Source organism: Apteryx mantelli, chromosome 1, assembly GCF_036417845.1.
Source record: "Apteryx mantelli isolate bAptMan1 chromosome 1, bAptMan1.hap1, whole genome shotgun sequence".
In the NCBI taxonomy this organism is placed as follows: domain Eukaryota; kingdom Metazoa; phylum Chordata; class Aves; order Apterygiformes; family Apterygidae; genus Apteryx; species Apteryx mantelli.
The window spans coordinates 138,976,233-138,993,156 of record NC_089978.1 but is presented as its reverse complement, the minus strand read 5'-3'; the positions used below and the strand labels follow the sequence as shown (position 1 = coordinate 138,993,156).

Below are 16,924 nucleotides of genomic sequence, written 5' to 3'. Positions count from 1 at the left end.
GTGGGAGAGTTCCGCCAGGGAGGAAGCATTCTGGCTTGAGCATTTTGTTCCAGTCATCAGCCTCGAATTATTTTCTCTTCCAAATTTGGACCCTTCACACACCTTCCCAGAATCACCTGCTTTGCCTGGGAAACAAGTGTAGACATAAAAGACATGCTACCTCGCCATTTTGCAAGCCGAGTTTGGGTCATATTCAGCATTTTATCTCTACACTCTCTTCTCCCCTCAGGATATGCCCCCTGAATGCTATCACTGTAAGAGAGATCCCTACTTATTTAGGTCTGTCAAGACTCAAGTGAAAACAGAGGACATGACTGCAATCCTCAAGTCTATCTGAGCAGGATTCCTGACTTCAGTAATATTAATCCATAATTACAGAGTGAACAGAGAGGAGGACATGCTCCTGAATTAATTTAAACATATACTGCACTGCCCATGTTCACTGCAATAATGTATTTAAAACATCTCTCTCCAGGGGAAATCAATAGAAAGACCCCAGCCCCATACTGGGTCCAATGGTAATTTTGTTCACTTACTTCCAAGATGTGTTTGGCTCTTAAATCATAGTTTTTCTTCCTTGTAAATCTACATGCCTTTTCAGGAAACATCCATTCTGAGTATGTTTCCTGTCTCTAAATATTGAATAGTTCCTAAATGTGATAGAGTCTTTGACATTACTCATTGTTGAAATAGACCTTAAAGAGGATGATGCACTGACATGAAAGATTTCATCAAACTTTCCAGTTTGATGATGTTCAGTTTGATCCAGTGATGGATCTCAGCTTTCCAGACCCCAAATTCTGACGGTTTTTGCTGCAGTCACATAAGACATGATTCCCACCCTAAGTATTTTTGCCCAGTCATCTGCTGGAGGCAACCCACTCTGCAGCAGAAACTCCTCAGCTAGCAAATTCCACAGCTCAGAATATTTGCTTAAATTGCCATCATCAAAAAGGCCTTCAGCACTCAGAAGTCTTGTCTATACCATCCTTGTCCTAGGATGGTACCAATTTCTGTCAGATGAATGAGACAAAGGCGAAAACTGAGTCATTAGAAGTACTATGTTCAGCAGCAGATCATATGGAACTTTTGTTTCTACAAACCCTAAAATATGAAATTTCCTTGATATATTTACCTGTCCTTAGTGCTTCCTTCAGAGGGACTTGCTTCTCACCCACTTGTTGGGGTGACTGAAGGCATTAACTTCATAAATTACTGCAGTTAAAGCTGCTGAGATCCCTGAACTACAGTGTCAAACAGGATTTCAAGTGGGAATTTACTTCCAGACATTCACTCTCACTTCTTAGTCTGACAGAACTTAACTAATATTTCATTCCTTGGAGATCACAACAGAGCAACTGTTGACAGCATATTTCCCTTGGAGCTGCAGAAAAACTCTAGTGATGGTCCACTTCCTGCCCTTACTGGCTGGCCCACAGTTCCTACAGCACTGGAAACAGTGATGTAGTTACATGCTCTCGTAATAGTTCTGCTTCCAGTATTACAACCAAAATCCCAATGCATTGCAAGGGAAACTTAGTGATGCTTTCAGATCAGTCCTTACTTGGCATTTCCCTGAGGTTATCTCACACAAATTTAGAGAAGACAAAGTCATTTGGAAGCTAACAATGCCCATAAAGTACATATTTGTTTTGACCCTTCCTTACTTCCTTGTCAAGTTGCAATCAATTTAGGACCAAATCATCCTCTCAACATATAAGCAAAGGGAGAAAAAAAAAAACAAAAAACTAAGCCACAGCATAAACACAATGGACTGACAGAGAAATGCCTTCCTAATGTCAGGCCAAGCAAACATCTGCAGAGAATCATTTATGTGTGACTGACCATCTCTTTGGGAAGGAAGTTGGTGACACTGGGATCTTTCCAGTTCTCATCCTGCCTGAATTTCTTTGCATGTAGGTAGGAGTGTATCCCCCCTCCCCATCTCCCACTCTCTCTTCCTCTTTTTTTCATTTAAATTTTCAATTATTTTCCAGCGCAACACACTTAACTGCAAGAACAGAGGAAGTACTTGGCCACCAGGACCTTAATTATATCACAATCCACAAGATACTGTGGTTGAAACACAATGTATAGCCAATGGTAAGGCTGTGCAAACAGGAGGGTCAAGCAGACAAAATCCTACTCTCACTGTCAGATTCACCAGTGCTCTTCCATTTGCACTCAGAAAGCTGGGGGCTTTGTGTGGTGACTTTTGGTAGAACTGCATATGCATGAGTATAGGTGGATGCATAATTGGACCATTACTTTATTAGATCATTTTTTATTTTATTTTATTATTAGATCATTATTTTGCTACTTACAGGGACTTAATTACTCAGGTCTGCAGGAAGATGCCAGTGTCATTGCAGAAATACTTCTGCTCAATCAATGGGAACCGATCACTGTGTAAGGTCAGAAGGTACCAGCAGAGGTAATACGTAAAGCTTCTAGGATATGCCAAGAAATTGTTCCCACCTCCATCTTTTTAGCTATAAGCCTGAAAGCAAGATGCCATGTAGCAACCGAGCAGGGCAGCCTCATTGCCAGTGTACAAGGCACAATCCTCAGCCCTCAACGTGAATAGCTGTGGCTGAGAGAAACTGAAGTTGTATCTACTCTTTTCAATTAAACAGTTCAAGGGAACATTCCTGAGCAATTAATCACAATCATCTATATTGTTAAAGGGTCCTAGGAACACTTGCAGTCTGTACTGGATAGCTCTCTACCTAGGCACAATCTGGGAACAGGCAGAAGCCAGGAACTGTGCCTATTAGGCAGTTTGCCTCTGGCCACCTTGCTTTGAAGGGAAAGATAATCTAACATTAGGAACACAGGCTGTTGTATGCCAGGTGGTCTCAGTGCCACAGAACGGTCCTGGGCACATTTCATTTGCCAATACAGATGTAGTCAGGATGTCCAGGAGAATTCCTGCCTCCTCCTCAGTGGAATAGCCAGTTTTCTTATTAAGAGCAGGACCTACCCTGTTTTCCATTCACATGAAGCCGTGCAAATTCTGTTGTGAAATGCATGGTGTTTCGAAGCCTTCCAGAGAGATTTCGCTTCGTGCTCCAAAACTATATGGTTCTCAGCTTCCGCTCCTTTATCAGTATACCTGGTTCTTCTTACATCCCTTGGTATTTTTCCAGTGCCTGCCTAAGACAATTGCAATTCAGAATGTCAGGAAGATGGCTGAAATTTGGAGATACTGAAAACAACCCCCCAAAACAAACAAATAAAAAAACAGGATAAGCTTCTGAACATTCTATTAAGCTGCCAAATTAATTCTGCACGAAACAGAAATAAATCTATGAGAGCAAGTTAAAAATACTAGTTTCTAATAATACATAACTTTTTTTCAATGTTTAATAATAATAATAATAATTAGCACTTCTATAGTAGTTTATCTGTTTCAAGTATGGTACATGAGCAAGCTACGCACAGCTCACAGTGCTCATCTGTGTTTTGGCGGTCCCCAGGACAGAGCAACTGAAGAATCAATGCAGTTCTCGGTTCCAGAGCACAAAACACTGACCGAAACGCCTTTGCTACCTTTTGCACACAAGGAGGTTTGGGGCATCTCTGAACATTGAACACACTGACATTTGAACCAATAAAGGCAGAACCCCCTCCTTCAGTCAAGGAGGGGGTCATTTGGAGATGAGAAAAGTGTAGAAAATTGAGGAAAGTGGTATGCAGGAATATGAATGAAATTTTGCTGCTTACTGGGACTTACCCACTCAGGCTGCAAGAAGATGCCAGTGTCTGCTTGGGATCCACAGTTTGGCACATTCTCCTAAGACAGGTACCTATATCTTTTCTTTCAAAGCACTGAGCAGACTTTTAAAACATGGTCCTAAGTGATAGGGCATAGATATTTTGCCTGATAGCTGTCATGCAGAAACAGACCTGAGAGCAAACATCCCTTTCTCCTTCATCCCTAGGTGAATGCCTTAACTTCTCCGCTATAGACTTCTGCTCTTCCCTTTGCTCATGGGAATCTTGTCTCCTTCAAGGCACAGTGGCTCAGCTTATCTAGAAGGTGTCTCTCCCCAGAACAATCTCTGTCACTCGCCAGACTGATCATTTCTTTTCATCAATTTTCTTGCATGGCTGGAATTTCCCAGCACACTAAAGATTACATTCCCTAATTAAAGCATTCCAAAATTTAATTGTATAATAATAAGATAATAATAACAACATGCAATTTCACATTAACTTTTCTTGTCTTTAAATAATCCTACTATGCAGCACTGCCTTGAAAATTACAGTGTTTTCTGGAGTAAGAATATCATAAAAATTGCTCTGCAACTTCACATTAAAGCCTTCCCTCAATTACAACCCTCAGATTTTCAAATAATTTTAAACAAGAGAGAAAAAATAAACTGTAAGGCTTGTACCGCTTAAATAATTCAAATCACTTTCAGCTGTTCCCTCTCAAATCACATGCATTTCTACTTACAATTAAACAGGGAGGAGGGAGAGAGAGAAGAGGTGGAAGACATTTAAAATTGTGTTGAGCTTGCTTGAGAGAATTAAGTATGGTAGAATCTAAGTAATCCCTACCAACTCTGGAGGGAGCAAAGAAAACCCTGGTATGGATTTTTGAGACTTTTGGGGGGGATTACCAACTGCTAGGATACCATCAGTGAAGTGCTACTGTACAAAGCGGGGCATTTTTAACCTTACTGCCCCCTCCTCGCTCTACACACCTCAGACTTTTAGATATCTGTGCTGTCCACTGATCTAGCATATTTAAACAGTACCTCTTTCTCCACTATCTGCACACAAACTGCAACCCTAGATAGGAGTATTTGTCACGCAGCTGTTTGCTGGTGAGGACAGCTGCAAGGTTTTATTGTGCACATCACCTATAGGAAGCACACAACACTGCTGAGATTGGGCTGGAGACATGACCAGAGTGTAGAGACCACATATTTCATCAATGTTTATCTCTAAATTGGCTTCCTCAAAAAAATTGAGATGGGTAGAATTGTTACTCTCCTGAGAAGAGAATTATTACTGATTTGCACCAGAGGTGCCCAGTGGCTTATCTAGCAACATCTATTCCTATGTCAACTTTAAATATAACCAACTATAGCAACACATTTATCCAAAACTGAAGGGAGGGACCTGAGGAATTCCTAGCACTAATCACATCTGTAGCAGGATGGCCCTCTTGCTTACTGCTTTGTACTAATGACTGTTACCACCATCAAATGTCCTGTGGGATAAAAGTGAAGGGAGGAAGTGAGCAGGAGGTATAATCCAAAGGGCAAGAGGCAGGATAATCCAGGAGCAGAATAATCACGGTTGGAAAAGTGCAGGATCAACAGAAGGTAAAACTACAAATTACCCCTGTTTGCAGAAGCCACTCTTCATCATGTGTCTTTGCTTTCTCAGACAATATTTGTTAAGACTCGGAAACCCTGAGTTTAAGTCTTTGCTCATGTGAGAAGGACTGCAGCAGGTGATAAACTCTAGGAGGGGAAAACATCACACAGCATGAAAAACTGCACAGTTACCCCTGACTGCTTAAAAGCTGCTTCCCACAAGACAGCAAACAACATTCTCCATGGCAGGCAGTAGTAGAAACACAGAGATGAGATATATCTTTCACTTCGCTCTCCCACATGTCAGAAAAATGTTACAACCCGCAGTGATTTCCCGGGAAACATCTTTCTTGTGACAGGAACATGAGTGGATTACTAATACAGAAGAGAATTTACAGACTACTTTTGGTAAATTCTGAATTCTGTCTCGATAACTCATTGTGCAGTAATCATATAGATATCTGTGCTGGGAAGCTAGTGCTCTAATGGAAAACTTTTGTTGCTAGCTAGGAAGGTTATTAATTTTACTATTAGATCAGGTCATTTCTGGAAATCAGGTCACTTTACACTGCTGAAAATTCAAAGTAACATTGTTCCATTGGAAAGGTTAACCTCATTTTCATGTCACGCCAAGTCTAAGTAGGAGAAATCGGCTGAAAACAAAGGATGTTGGGTCTCTTTCAGAACAATGGAAACAAGATAGCAGACAGATCCAGTGGTTCAGAACACTGTTGCTTTGAGTTCACCCAGGCACAAATGAGAACAGAATTCAGGTCCTCAGCACAAAGTTCTTAAAAAAAACAAAACAAAACTGGGGATGCAAAGCTAGTGCAAAGTTGGACTAGCTAGCTCTCTTCATTGGGCCCTGGAAATGTGTTTTACAGTGCAAAATTTCAAACTTTTTGCTGAGTCAGATTTGACACACTGTCAATAAGACATAATTACCTTGTAGAGGCCAGCTGAGCTGTAAATTCGAAGAGGAAAGCGGCACACAAGCTGGTACGAACACAGAATCAAGACCCATGCATTTCCAACAGTGGGGAATGCACAAAGTTAGGCAGTGCTGATACTGTGCTGAGAATCTGGAGCTGGAATTACTGGTTTGGATCCACAGACGAGTTCAAAGAAGCTATGCTAATTACGCAAATATGTTTACTTGCAGTATTTATAAAGAGAAAATAGTTTTTATTAGACCAACTGGTATTACTGAGGGGGAAAAAAAAAAAAAGCTTCCAGGTAAACAAACCATCTTCAAGTCACCAGTTAATAACAGCTGAAGGCCTGTCCCTGGTTTAGTCTTTTTTTTTTTCCCCAGCCCCTGTTAAATATAATACAGATACCTCAGAATCAAAATATACCAAATAAATTACTAAATTACAAGAATGAGAAAGCACTGCAATATATAATGCTAATTGTGTATGCTATTCTTTTTTCTTTAAATAAATTAATATTTATCTTTGCAACTTCTAATTTCAATTAATTCTTTAGCCACATCATTCTTAGCATTACTTTTTGACTGCTCCAGTTATCATAAAGCTTCTTATTTCATATGATTAGACATAATGTTACTGATATAGTATCCACATTTTTTACAATATTTCATCACACAGATATAGGGGTATTTTCTGCCCAGTAGACCCACAGGTAGTTACTAGAGAATCTCTGCCTGTATTTCTACAATGAGCTGACACAAAAACATCAAATAGCATGACCAAATTTCACAGGTGAGTATCAGCACAGTTAGGTCCCAAATTAAGACAATAACAACAGAAATTCAATAAGGTGACATGGAAGACCAGGGAGAGGTTACTGTATGCAGTAAGGAAGAAGAAAAACTTAGTAAAAGTACACTAAATGGCATGTTTTAAAAATACATTGTGGTGCTGAATATTACATATGTCTTGGCACACTGATTCTGGCACACTGATTTTGAAGGTTTTTCAGGCTATAGTATTATATACACCTTTTCTATTTCATTTTTTAAATGTTTGTAGCTAACTTAGCCGACCAAGGGAGGTTGTGAACCTGATGGTTACACAGTGACAGCTAAAGCAGCACCAAAGGCAAGCAGATGCTGTCTGTTAAAGATTTAGCTCACAGCTTCCCTGCCGCCCCTCAGCCCCAAACAGGATCAACCTTATAATTAAAGAGAAAGGTCTTTCCAACACCCTGACTGCCATACAATGTACTGACCCCATCATTTGGGCAAGCTGCAATGCCCAAGTCTCAATTAGCTCTTTAAAGCTCTCCCTTCATTATTGCTGAAGTACAGCAGCAATTTGCCTGCAGGTCCTCATCAAATTTCATTATTGGTCATGACATGTTGCTGAATGACCCAAACAAATCTCGTTCTTCACTACAGCGAAGTAGCATTGCTGCAGAGTTAAACACTTTCCGTGTTTTGCCTTGGAACGGCCTGCACTGATGTGTTTCAGTGGAACAAAGCCATTTGCGTACATACATATAGTGAGGGAGGGAGGGAAAGAAAGTGCAATGATACTCCCTCCATAACCTAATTTGAGGTGAATGGCAGCACACAGAGAAGGGAAGCTTCTTCAGAGTGGTGCTCAATATACCGTGAGCCAGCAGACCCTCCTCACCACTGCCACCAAGGGGACGGCCAGAGGGAGCCATGTTTGCAGCACAAGTAGCCAAGGAACAGCCAGAGAAAGTGCCATTTTCCCTTGACGTAGTCTGAATAAAAAGAGCACACAAAAGAGGGATTTATTCGTGCTGCTTGAAGCAGCATTAACTGTCCCTCTGTGCTCAGTGATCCCACCAGATGGGTCACGGTGCACAGAGGCTGGCTTACAGTCCATGCCCACAGAGCCACCAAGAGCCATGCTGCCACTGCTGGGAGGGTGGCAAGAGAGCAGAAAGGAGAGTACGGGATACATCTCTGCTCCCTTCCCTCCTTCCTTCCCTCCTCTTGGTGGCCCTTCATTTTAGATGTTCCAGCCCAGCCAAGCCCACTCCTGGTTGTGCCTCATCCTAGCTCAGTCCTCCTATAAAAGGCACAATCCTCTTTTCCACAGTCTTTCCTCTTATCATGTCTGTATGTAGAAGATTATCACTGCATTGTTCATAAAGTACTTGGAGATGAATGGTGTTATTTAACTGGTAGTTACTGTCTTATCATTTTCAGAATGATGGACAACTACAATGTGAATGCAGTCTCCCCTTAGGGCCTAGCTGCGCAAAATAAACTTGGTGACCCAAGAGAATATTCAGCTCAGCACCCCCAAGCAGGAAGGCATGGCCCTTTGGTAGATACTGTCCCGCTCAAAATGACAAGCCATTAATAACTACAGCATACAGGCATGGGTGGGTAAGGAACCTTTTGTGATGTAGCTCACTAGTCATCAGAGTTTAAAAAAAGTGATGTTTTCCTGGTTTGCAATGATTTGCTATTCAGTAAGCTCTGATATCTTGTGGCTTGTGATATTCCAAAGAGGTTTTATTCAGGTTATTTTTCATTCCAGGTCAGCTACCATAAAATCAATAATGGTTTGGACAGATTTCCTTCTTGAAATGAGCCCAGAATTGGCATACATAGCATAAACTCTCTTCTTGTTTCACATTTATATGAACTTTTACAGAGCGATTTGCTTGTATTTCTCTCTTATTTTCCTTTGTGGCAGCAGTTTGCATCTATATGTTACTAGGCTTCTGCACTGTTTGTACCCCAGGTGCAAGTACATGACGCTTACTCAGCTCAATGAAGGTTCTTGACACCAAAGTCAATTCAAGCAAGAGCAGGTCCTTGCTGCTGGAAAGTGCAGTTACATTTTTATTCAGGCCAAAGTTGCAATTCTTTGCAAACTGCTGCAGACAGTCCTATTACGCAGCTTGGAATGGGTCATACCAAGACGGCTGTTCTCATACAGTGTTGCAGTAATAGCCACTTCTTCTGCAATAAGAATCTGGTGCTCTGATTCCAGTGTCCTGCAGCACCACTTATATTTAGGCTTGCAAAACATTTCAGGCACCTAATTATTTCCACCAAAGTCCAATGGGAACTGATGGGTCTAAGTTTTCAGTAGGGCACATAGCTCATCTTTAAGCAACACTCTCAAACACCAATGCATCTAAAATACCTGCTGAATAAAGCTCAATTTCAGCATGTGCTGAGAGCACATGCTAAGTGCTTTGCTAAACTGTGCTCTAACCGTGTTTCTGGTCCTATTGCTCAGTGTCTGGCAGCAACTTCTATCATTAGAAAGCAAATCCTTTACTGCCTTATAAGCCAACAGAAATTATGTATCCTTGTAAAGAAGGCGTCAAAGCTGAGTTCAATCTGCACTTGACAACTCTTAAGAAAGCCAAGCCAAACAAATATCTTTAATCATATTTTGAGAATAATTGGTTTTCTTTTTATTGCAAAATTCTTTTGTTTATTATGGAAAAACACAGCACGTTCAAATAGAAGGCTGAGGCATGATTCGGCAAGCTTGAATACAACCCTGTGCAGAAATCTGGGTATTTTGCTCTCACAGAGCTTGACCTTGATTGTGCAGAGATCCTACTCCTCCTACTGGGACAAATCCTCCCCCAAGTTCCAGCAGAGTGCAAGCACTGGAACCCAGAGCTGAATTTTGCCAACTGGTTCCAGTGGGAGGTTAAGGGCCCCCAGCATCTTTCAAGACCAAGTCCTGAGGTATCTCTGCAAATACAGAGTAGGGTTCAACAAGCAGCTATGACAATTTAACAGTTCACTGCCAGTGAAAGCGGAAGATTTCCCGCCTCCCCTGCTTGCTCACCTCCCTACACCACAGACCTTTCCCCCCATCTTCCTTGCACTGGCTCTGGCACTCAATTGCTTTCTGTGAGACAATTATTCAACCCACTAATGTGACAGAAAACTCTCTATTTTTTGTTGTTGTTGGGTTAGCTTTTCTGCCAGATTAGTGAGCTCAAGCAGCTTCTGGAAGAGGAGCCAGTACCTGCATGTGTACTTGCACAAGGACAGAACCAGTCCAGGGTAAGCAACAGAAGGTCCCACAGTGGGAGGAAGAGGACCAAGAAGGAAGGAGAGAGACAGGAGCTTCCCTCACCATCCGGAATGGGCTTTTAAGATCAGTTCCACCCACTCTCCATAGGCCTCATCTGCTCTCCCCTACATTAGCTTTACACCAGTGTTACTCCACTGGTTGCAATAATTACTATTACACATCCTTTTCACTGCATTAATATCCAGAAGCCCTGGCCATGTGCAGGTTTCCACTGTTATGGTCCCTGCTCTGAAGTGCTGACAGTCTAACTCAGCACACCACACAATTGGGAGAGCAATGGGGGATCAGTGGTCAGGAAGGAGGAGAGGTAACAGTTACACAAACACATAGCCAAAGTTTGATCCTGCAAGCCTCACTGAATCGTTTGGGACTAATTCAGCTGTTAGATGGGTTTAATCAGCTAAAGTCAATCAAACTAAATCACCTGATTTAAAAAAAAATAAAATCACTCTAATTCTATTGATCTAGATTTTTAAATCTGCCACTGGCACACTGTACCACTTCTTTGCTTCATTTTAGATTCATCCTCACCAAACGGCTAATTCTGCACTTCATCCTGAGGCAAAAACTCCCCCTAAAGCAAACAGGAGATCTGCCTGTGTCTGGAGTGCAGCAGGACCGGCACCTTAGTCCTGTTGCAGATAGTTTCTCAGCATATTACAGCACCATTCCCCATCTCAGTAAACAAACAAACAAACCAAGAAACCAACATCTAAAATTAATATGAAGAATCCTGCAGTCTACTGTCAGATTCAGACTCTTCCTCCCAGCTTTGGACTGAGCTCTGTGTGACCGTTCTTTGTATGAAGCAGGAAAAATTCTACTTGCCCAGCACTTGCCATGACTAATGTTTTACTGAATAGGAAGGAAAAATATCATTCATTTTTCCATTATTATTATTGAAAGTCATGGTGAAGGACAGGTAAGCAGGATTTGTGTCTGGGCTAGGAATGTTACAGGAGCATTTTGCAAGGCTGATTTAAATTTACCACAGTGCATATATATCTCATGTCTTCTCTATATCTCATCTCATATCTTGCATAAATTACAATCCTGACATAATATTTACTTAAGTATATTAGAAAATTAGATAAAAACAAACCTTGAGTGTTGACAACCAAGACTTCTCTTTCTGCTAGTCTTGCTGTGCCACTGCACTCAGTAAAGGCAGGAAACATCCTTCAGCAATGCAACAGGAGTTTGAGGGAAAAAAGAGAGAGAGAGAGAGAGAGAGAGAGAGAGAGAGAGAGAGATGTCCTTTGCAAAAAAAAGGATAACACAGCTTTTTCATTTAAAGTAAAGAAGCAACTTTGCATCAGTCTTGACTTGGAAGCTGCACAGTGCTGGGTTACCACGATGAAGATGATTTGTCATTTATCTTTCAGCAACATTTTAACTGTAAAATCCACAGCACTGAAAAGGTTTTGTTTGGAAATAAAAGAAAACAAGGATATGTTATGGTGAAAGGTGATGGTTTCCATCTCAGTACAAGAGATAAGCCACAGCATGCCATGTTAGACTCTTGAAGTGCCATCCGTTCCCAGTCTACGATAATTAAAAACAGTGAACCGTGTACACAAATGGCATGGATACATGAAGGTGACTGATACATGTGCCAAAGCAATCTGAAGCATAAAACAAAAAAAGTTTTGCAGATACTGCACTCATAATTAGCTTTCAGGTTATATCTATCCACCCCCTGATGGTTTTTAATCTGTTGTGCGCTTGGATAAAAACTAGTAACTGCAGACAATAACCTTTCTCTTTTAGTCTCAAAAATTTACTGAAGGTATAAAACTGTAAAACTGAAAAAAAAAAAAGCTGCACATACTTCTTTTCTCAGAGAGAAAGCACAGGACTGAATTATTTAGAAATTCTGAAACAGTAAGATAATAAAATTATTTAAAAAGAAGTATATCTACAATATTTAATAATTTAAGGCTCACAAGAAACTAACATCTCATTGACAACTAACGTTTTCTGCTATAGGGTTAAAAGCACCAAATTCACTTCATATATTAGATAACCAGGTCTTTACTGATCACAAGTGGAAAATTCTGAAAGTGCTGATCAGCTAACGTTCCTAGTGCTTTAATGAAGTCCCACTTCACAGGAATAAGAAATCCCCTTTCACCCACAAATACAGTTATACAAATATAAAATATATTGGAATAATTTTAGTTTGAAACTACAGTACAAAAAACTCACCCCCCCCCTTAAATTCATTCACTCTCCACACACACATCCCCCAGCTCTTTAATACTAAACTTGGAGCAACTAAACTGGTCACAAATGACCCATTTAAAACCAACCACCATTTGCTAAAATAAGTGGCTACAAATTAGGTTTTGCACTGTCATAATTTACCAGCTCCTGCATCATGGAGTGTAGATTATTCTTAGTCTATTTTAAAAATAGGTGACCCTTTGTGGCATGGAAAAAGAACATAAAAAACATGTATTCCTGGAGGTCTGCTCAGGACAGTGATCAATTTATAAAATATAGCCTGACTTAAAATACTAAGTGGTACCAAAAGAATAATATTAGTAGTAAGTTTCCGACACCAGCAAATCCTTCTGCATCTCTGAACTCAAACTCTCTCCTTTTCTTACAGGTCTGTTTCCCTACTGGTGTCCAGACAGAGAGCATAGAGAGATTTTCTGAGATCTACATTACTTTTAGCTTTGATATCAGTTTTCTCTAAAGAACTGGTATCATTGTTGAACCCCTCACTGTTTTCCAAGTGCACAACAGATTTGTTCAGAGAGTTTTTACTGGATCTTCTTTTTGCACCTCCTCCAACTGTGCTACCCTGAGCACTGCTGTGTTCATCCTTGAGAATAGCTTGCTCTTCGTGATCAGTCTCACGGTGGTAGAAGTAGTTGAAGTTGGATACAATGACAGGGACAGGCAGGGCGATGGTGAGCACGCCTGCGATGGCACACAAGGAACCTACGATCTTGCCCCCCACAGTGACAGGCCGCATGTCCCCATAGCCTACGGTGGTCATGGTCACTACTGCCCACCAAAAGGCATCAGGGATGCTGGAGAAATGAGACTCAGGGTCATCGGACTCAGCAAAGTAGACAGTGCTGGAGAAGAGGATCACCCCAATGAAGAGGAAGAAAATGAGGAGGCCCAGCTCCCTCATGCTGGCTTTCAAAGTCTGTCCCAAGATCTGCAGCCCCTTGGAGTGTCTGGAGAGCTTGAAGATCCTGAAGACCCTGACCAGACGGATAACTCTGAGGATGGCCAAGGACATGGCTTGCTGCTGGCCCCCGCCTCCATTGCTACTGCTAGTCTCAGGCTGCTGCTGCTCGTGAGCCAGCTCGGTGCCCAAGGTGATGAAGTAGGGGATGATGGCCACAATGTCAATGATGTTCATGATGTTGCGGGAGAACTCAGGCTTGCTGGGGCAGGCGAAGAAGCGGACAAGGAGCTCGAAGGTAAACCAGATCACGCAAGTGGTCTCAATGATGAAGAAGGGGTCAGAGAGGCTGCTGGGTGGCTGCATGGGTAGGGAGTCCCCAGCTGTGCCATTCAAGCCTCTGGTTTGGGGGGGCAGGGGCACAGGCATCTCCCTCTCGTCCCTGAATTCAGGCAGGGTCTCCAGACAGAAGGTGATGATGGAGATGAGGATCACCAGCACAGAGACAATGGCGATGGCCCGGGCTGAGCCGGAGCTCTCGGGGTACTCAAAGATGAGCCAGACCTGGCGCTGGAATTTGTTGCGGGGCAAGGGCTTCTCCTCCTCCTTGATGAAGCCCTCGTCCTCCCGGAACCGCTCCAAGGCCTCCTCGCCCAGCTGGTAGAAACGGATTTCATCGGCAAAGACATCGATGGAGACGTTGACAGGCCGGCGGAGCTTGCCCCTGGACTGGTAGAAGTAGAGGATCCCATCGAAGCTGGGCCGGTTACGGTCGAAGAAGTACTCATTGCGGAGTGGGTCAAAGTAGTGCATGCGCTTATCCGGGTCGCCCAGCAGTGTGTCAGGGAACTGGTTGAGGGTGCCCAGCTGGGTCTCAAAGCGCAGCCCCGAGATGTTGATCAGCACCCGCTGGTGGTGCATGGCGCCCCGGCTTGCTGCTGCCACTGCCACCGCCTCCTCCTCCTCCTCGCCGGCTGCCGCCATGGCCATGCCCAGGCGGTGCCCACCTTCCTCCGGGGGGCCCATCTCGGCCGCGCCAGGGCGCGGGGCGCGAGGCGACGGCCGCGGAAGGGGCAGCGGCCGCGAGGCTCCGCGCACCGCTCGCCCGTCGGGGCCACCTCCGCAGGGGGCAGGCGGCGGCCGCTGCCCCTCCTCGTTCGCCGGCGGCGGTAGCGGCGGGGCGCCCTCCTTGCTGCCGCTCAGGCGCGGCGCGGCGGCGCTGGCAATACGGAGCAGGTCGCCCCGGCGGCGAGCCCGGGCGCTGCTGCTGCCGCCGCCGCCGCCGCCGGCCGCAGCATCCTCGCCGGCCGCGATGGCCGTGGCGCCGCCGTTCTCCAGAGTCACCAGCGGGATCTCCATGGGCAGCGGCGGCGGCAGCAGGCATGCTGCGCTGCGCTGCGCTCCCCGCCCCACAGCCGCGGGCACCTCGGGGCGGGTGAGCGGGCGCCCTCCCCGGCGCGGCGCGGCCCGAGCCGCCTCCGCGCTTAGTGCGCGGCGGCGCGCAGCCGAGCGCAGCGCGGGGGAGCCGCGCGGGGACCCGGATATGAACGCGCGGGCATTTATTAGCGCTTGACGTCAAGGAGGATCCCGACTCCTCCGAGCCCCCGCTGCCAGCAGCCCGTAGCCCCCCCCCCGCCTACCAGGCTGCAGCATCCCGCCCCGCCGGACGACACCCGCGGGGGCTCCGCGCAAGCCGTCTCCAGGGAACGGAGCTCCCGTGCGCACCCACCGCCCCGCCCCACCGCGCTGGGGGAGCCGCGGCGCATCCCCAGAGGTCCTGCGGGGGGGCTGCGCCGGGAAGGGGGGCGGTGCCGAGGGGGCGGCCTAGCCCCGCCGGGCTGCGCGGAGCCGATCCCGGCGGCAGGGGTGTCACTGCGGCCGCGCACCGCCGCGACCCCTCCGCCCCCCCTCCCCCGCGCGCCGCAGCCAGGGGATTACGGCGCGGCCCCACGCGTGGATTACTTGTAAAAGGGAGTGGGCGGGCGCGGGCAGGGCTCTGGCGGTAACCCCCCCACTTACTGGTAATGACAGTCATAATCCGGGCGGTGAAAGCTCCGGGTGTTCCCTGGGCCTCTTGGTTCCCCCTCCCGCCATAATCAGAACAAAGAAAGGGTTGGGGGGAGAGGAGGTCAGTTTACTTTGCTTTTCCTCGCAAGCTTATTGTGATTTTGTTGCAGCTCCAAAAGACGCTTCCAAAGACAGGGAAAGACACAACCTTTCTACCAGGCCACCTTCCTGCCTAACGTTTTAGCATATGCAACCCAGGAGCATGCTTTCCCTTCAATGCATTCTTAAACCCACATCCAAAGCTGATAAATTTCAATAGGTGTGCATTCTATTAGAGAAAAGGGCTTGAACCAGCTTTACATGATCACTTTAGTAACAGTTCAGTAATACAATCAATGCTAAGATCTTATTTGTTTTCTATATTCATATCATGAGCTCATCTATTCTATTGAAGGTCTGCAGGGAAATATAATACGTACATATACTACAGGATTAAAACCTATAGACATATGTATTCCCTTGAAATTCCTAGGTTTCTAACAAAAACTATTGTAAAATATGTAAATTAAGTGGAAAACCATTTTGCCTTCTGGATGGCATCACTGCAGTGACATTCTTACTGAATCCTTGCAGTAGTACTCATAGCTGCATCAGTGTTTACCTAGATTCATGAGGATTAATGGGTTTTCACCTGATGTAAGATATTACCTCTGTGTACGAAATATGTCCAAAGATATTAAAAACACTGCCAAAATAAAAAGAATATATGACATATGTATTGATGGAGAAATCATCATAAGTGAGGATTTCCCAGTGACATGGTCATGTTCTGAAATTTCCCTCTGAGAGCCGAGCACAGAATCACTAACTTGTTATGTAGCTGTGCAGGTGAATACAGGATCCACTTTACTCACATGAGTAATTCTTAGATGCAAAATTACAGGTGTGTTTTCTAGAGCAGCCCTTTGAAAACAATGGTCTGATTTACAGGAGCAGTTATTTAACAGGGTAATATATCAAACCTACAAAATGTAGTATAATATCCTTAGGGACTGGCAAACTCTGACAGTAAACACAGACATCTGTGCACCCCAACCAATAACAGCTTTGTTATCAATGCATCTCAGGGATAACAACCTGAGGAAGGGCTTGCGTACTGGAACATTAGTCTGTTTTTCCAGCTCTGTCAGCTGGTCTAAAGCAAGATATTCTCCCTCCAAACCTTTCCTCGAATAATCATTCATTTCAAGAGGAAACATCTCCGGACACATCCACACAGACCTCCAGGAGGCAATGCCAGTCCAGAATTAATAAATTGCACCCCAGGAACTCCAGTGTCCGGCCAGAACTGTGTACGCCATTGGAGCCTGCTCAGTGAGCATTTCCCTTTCACAGGGCTTGTCATACCACAGACATGCAACTGT

General features: G+C 44.5%; 1 protein-coding gene and 1 pseudogene across 1 annotated transcript; both read right to left on the bottom strand.

Annotated features, from left to right (window-relative positions):
* Window positions 1-16,924, bottom strand: part of LOC106488771 (very long chain fatty acid elongase 7-like) — a 47,782-nt pseudogene that overhangs the window by 14,930 nt on the left and 15,928 nt on the right.
* Window positions 12,901-14,852, bottom strand: LOC106488770 (potassium voltage-gated channel subfamily A member 5-like). Its single transcript, XM_013947802.2, has one exon. The coding sequence runs from the start codon at window positions 14,850-14,852 to the stop codon at window positions 12,954-12,956; it is 1,899 nt and encodes a 632-aa protein (XP_013803256.2). The 3' UTR covers window positions 12,901-12,953.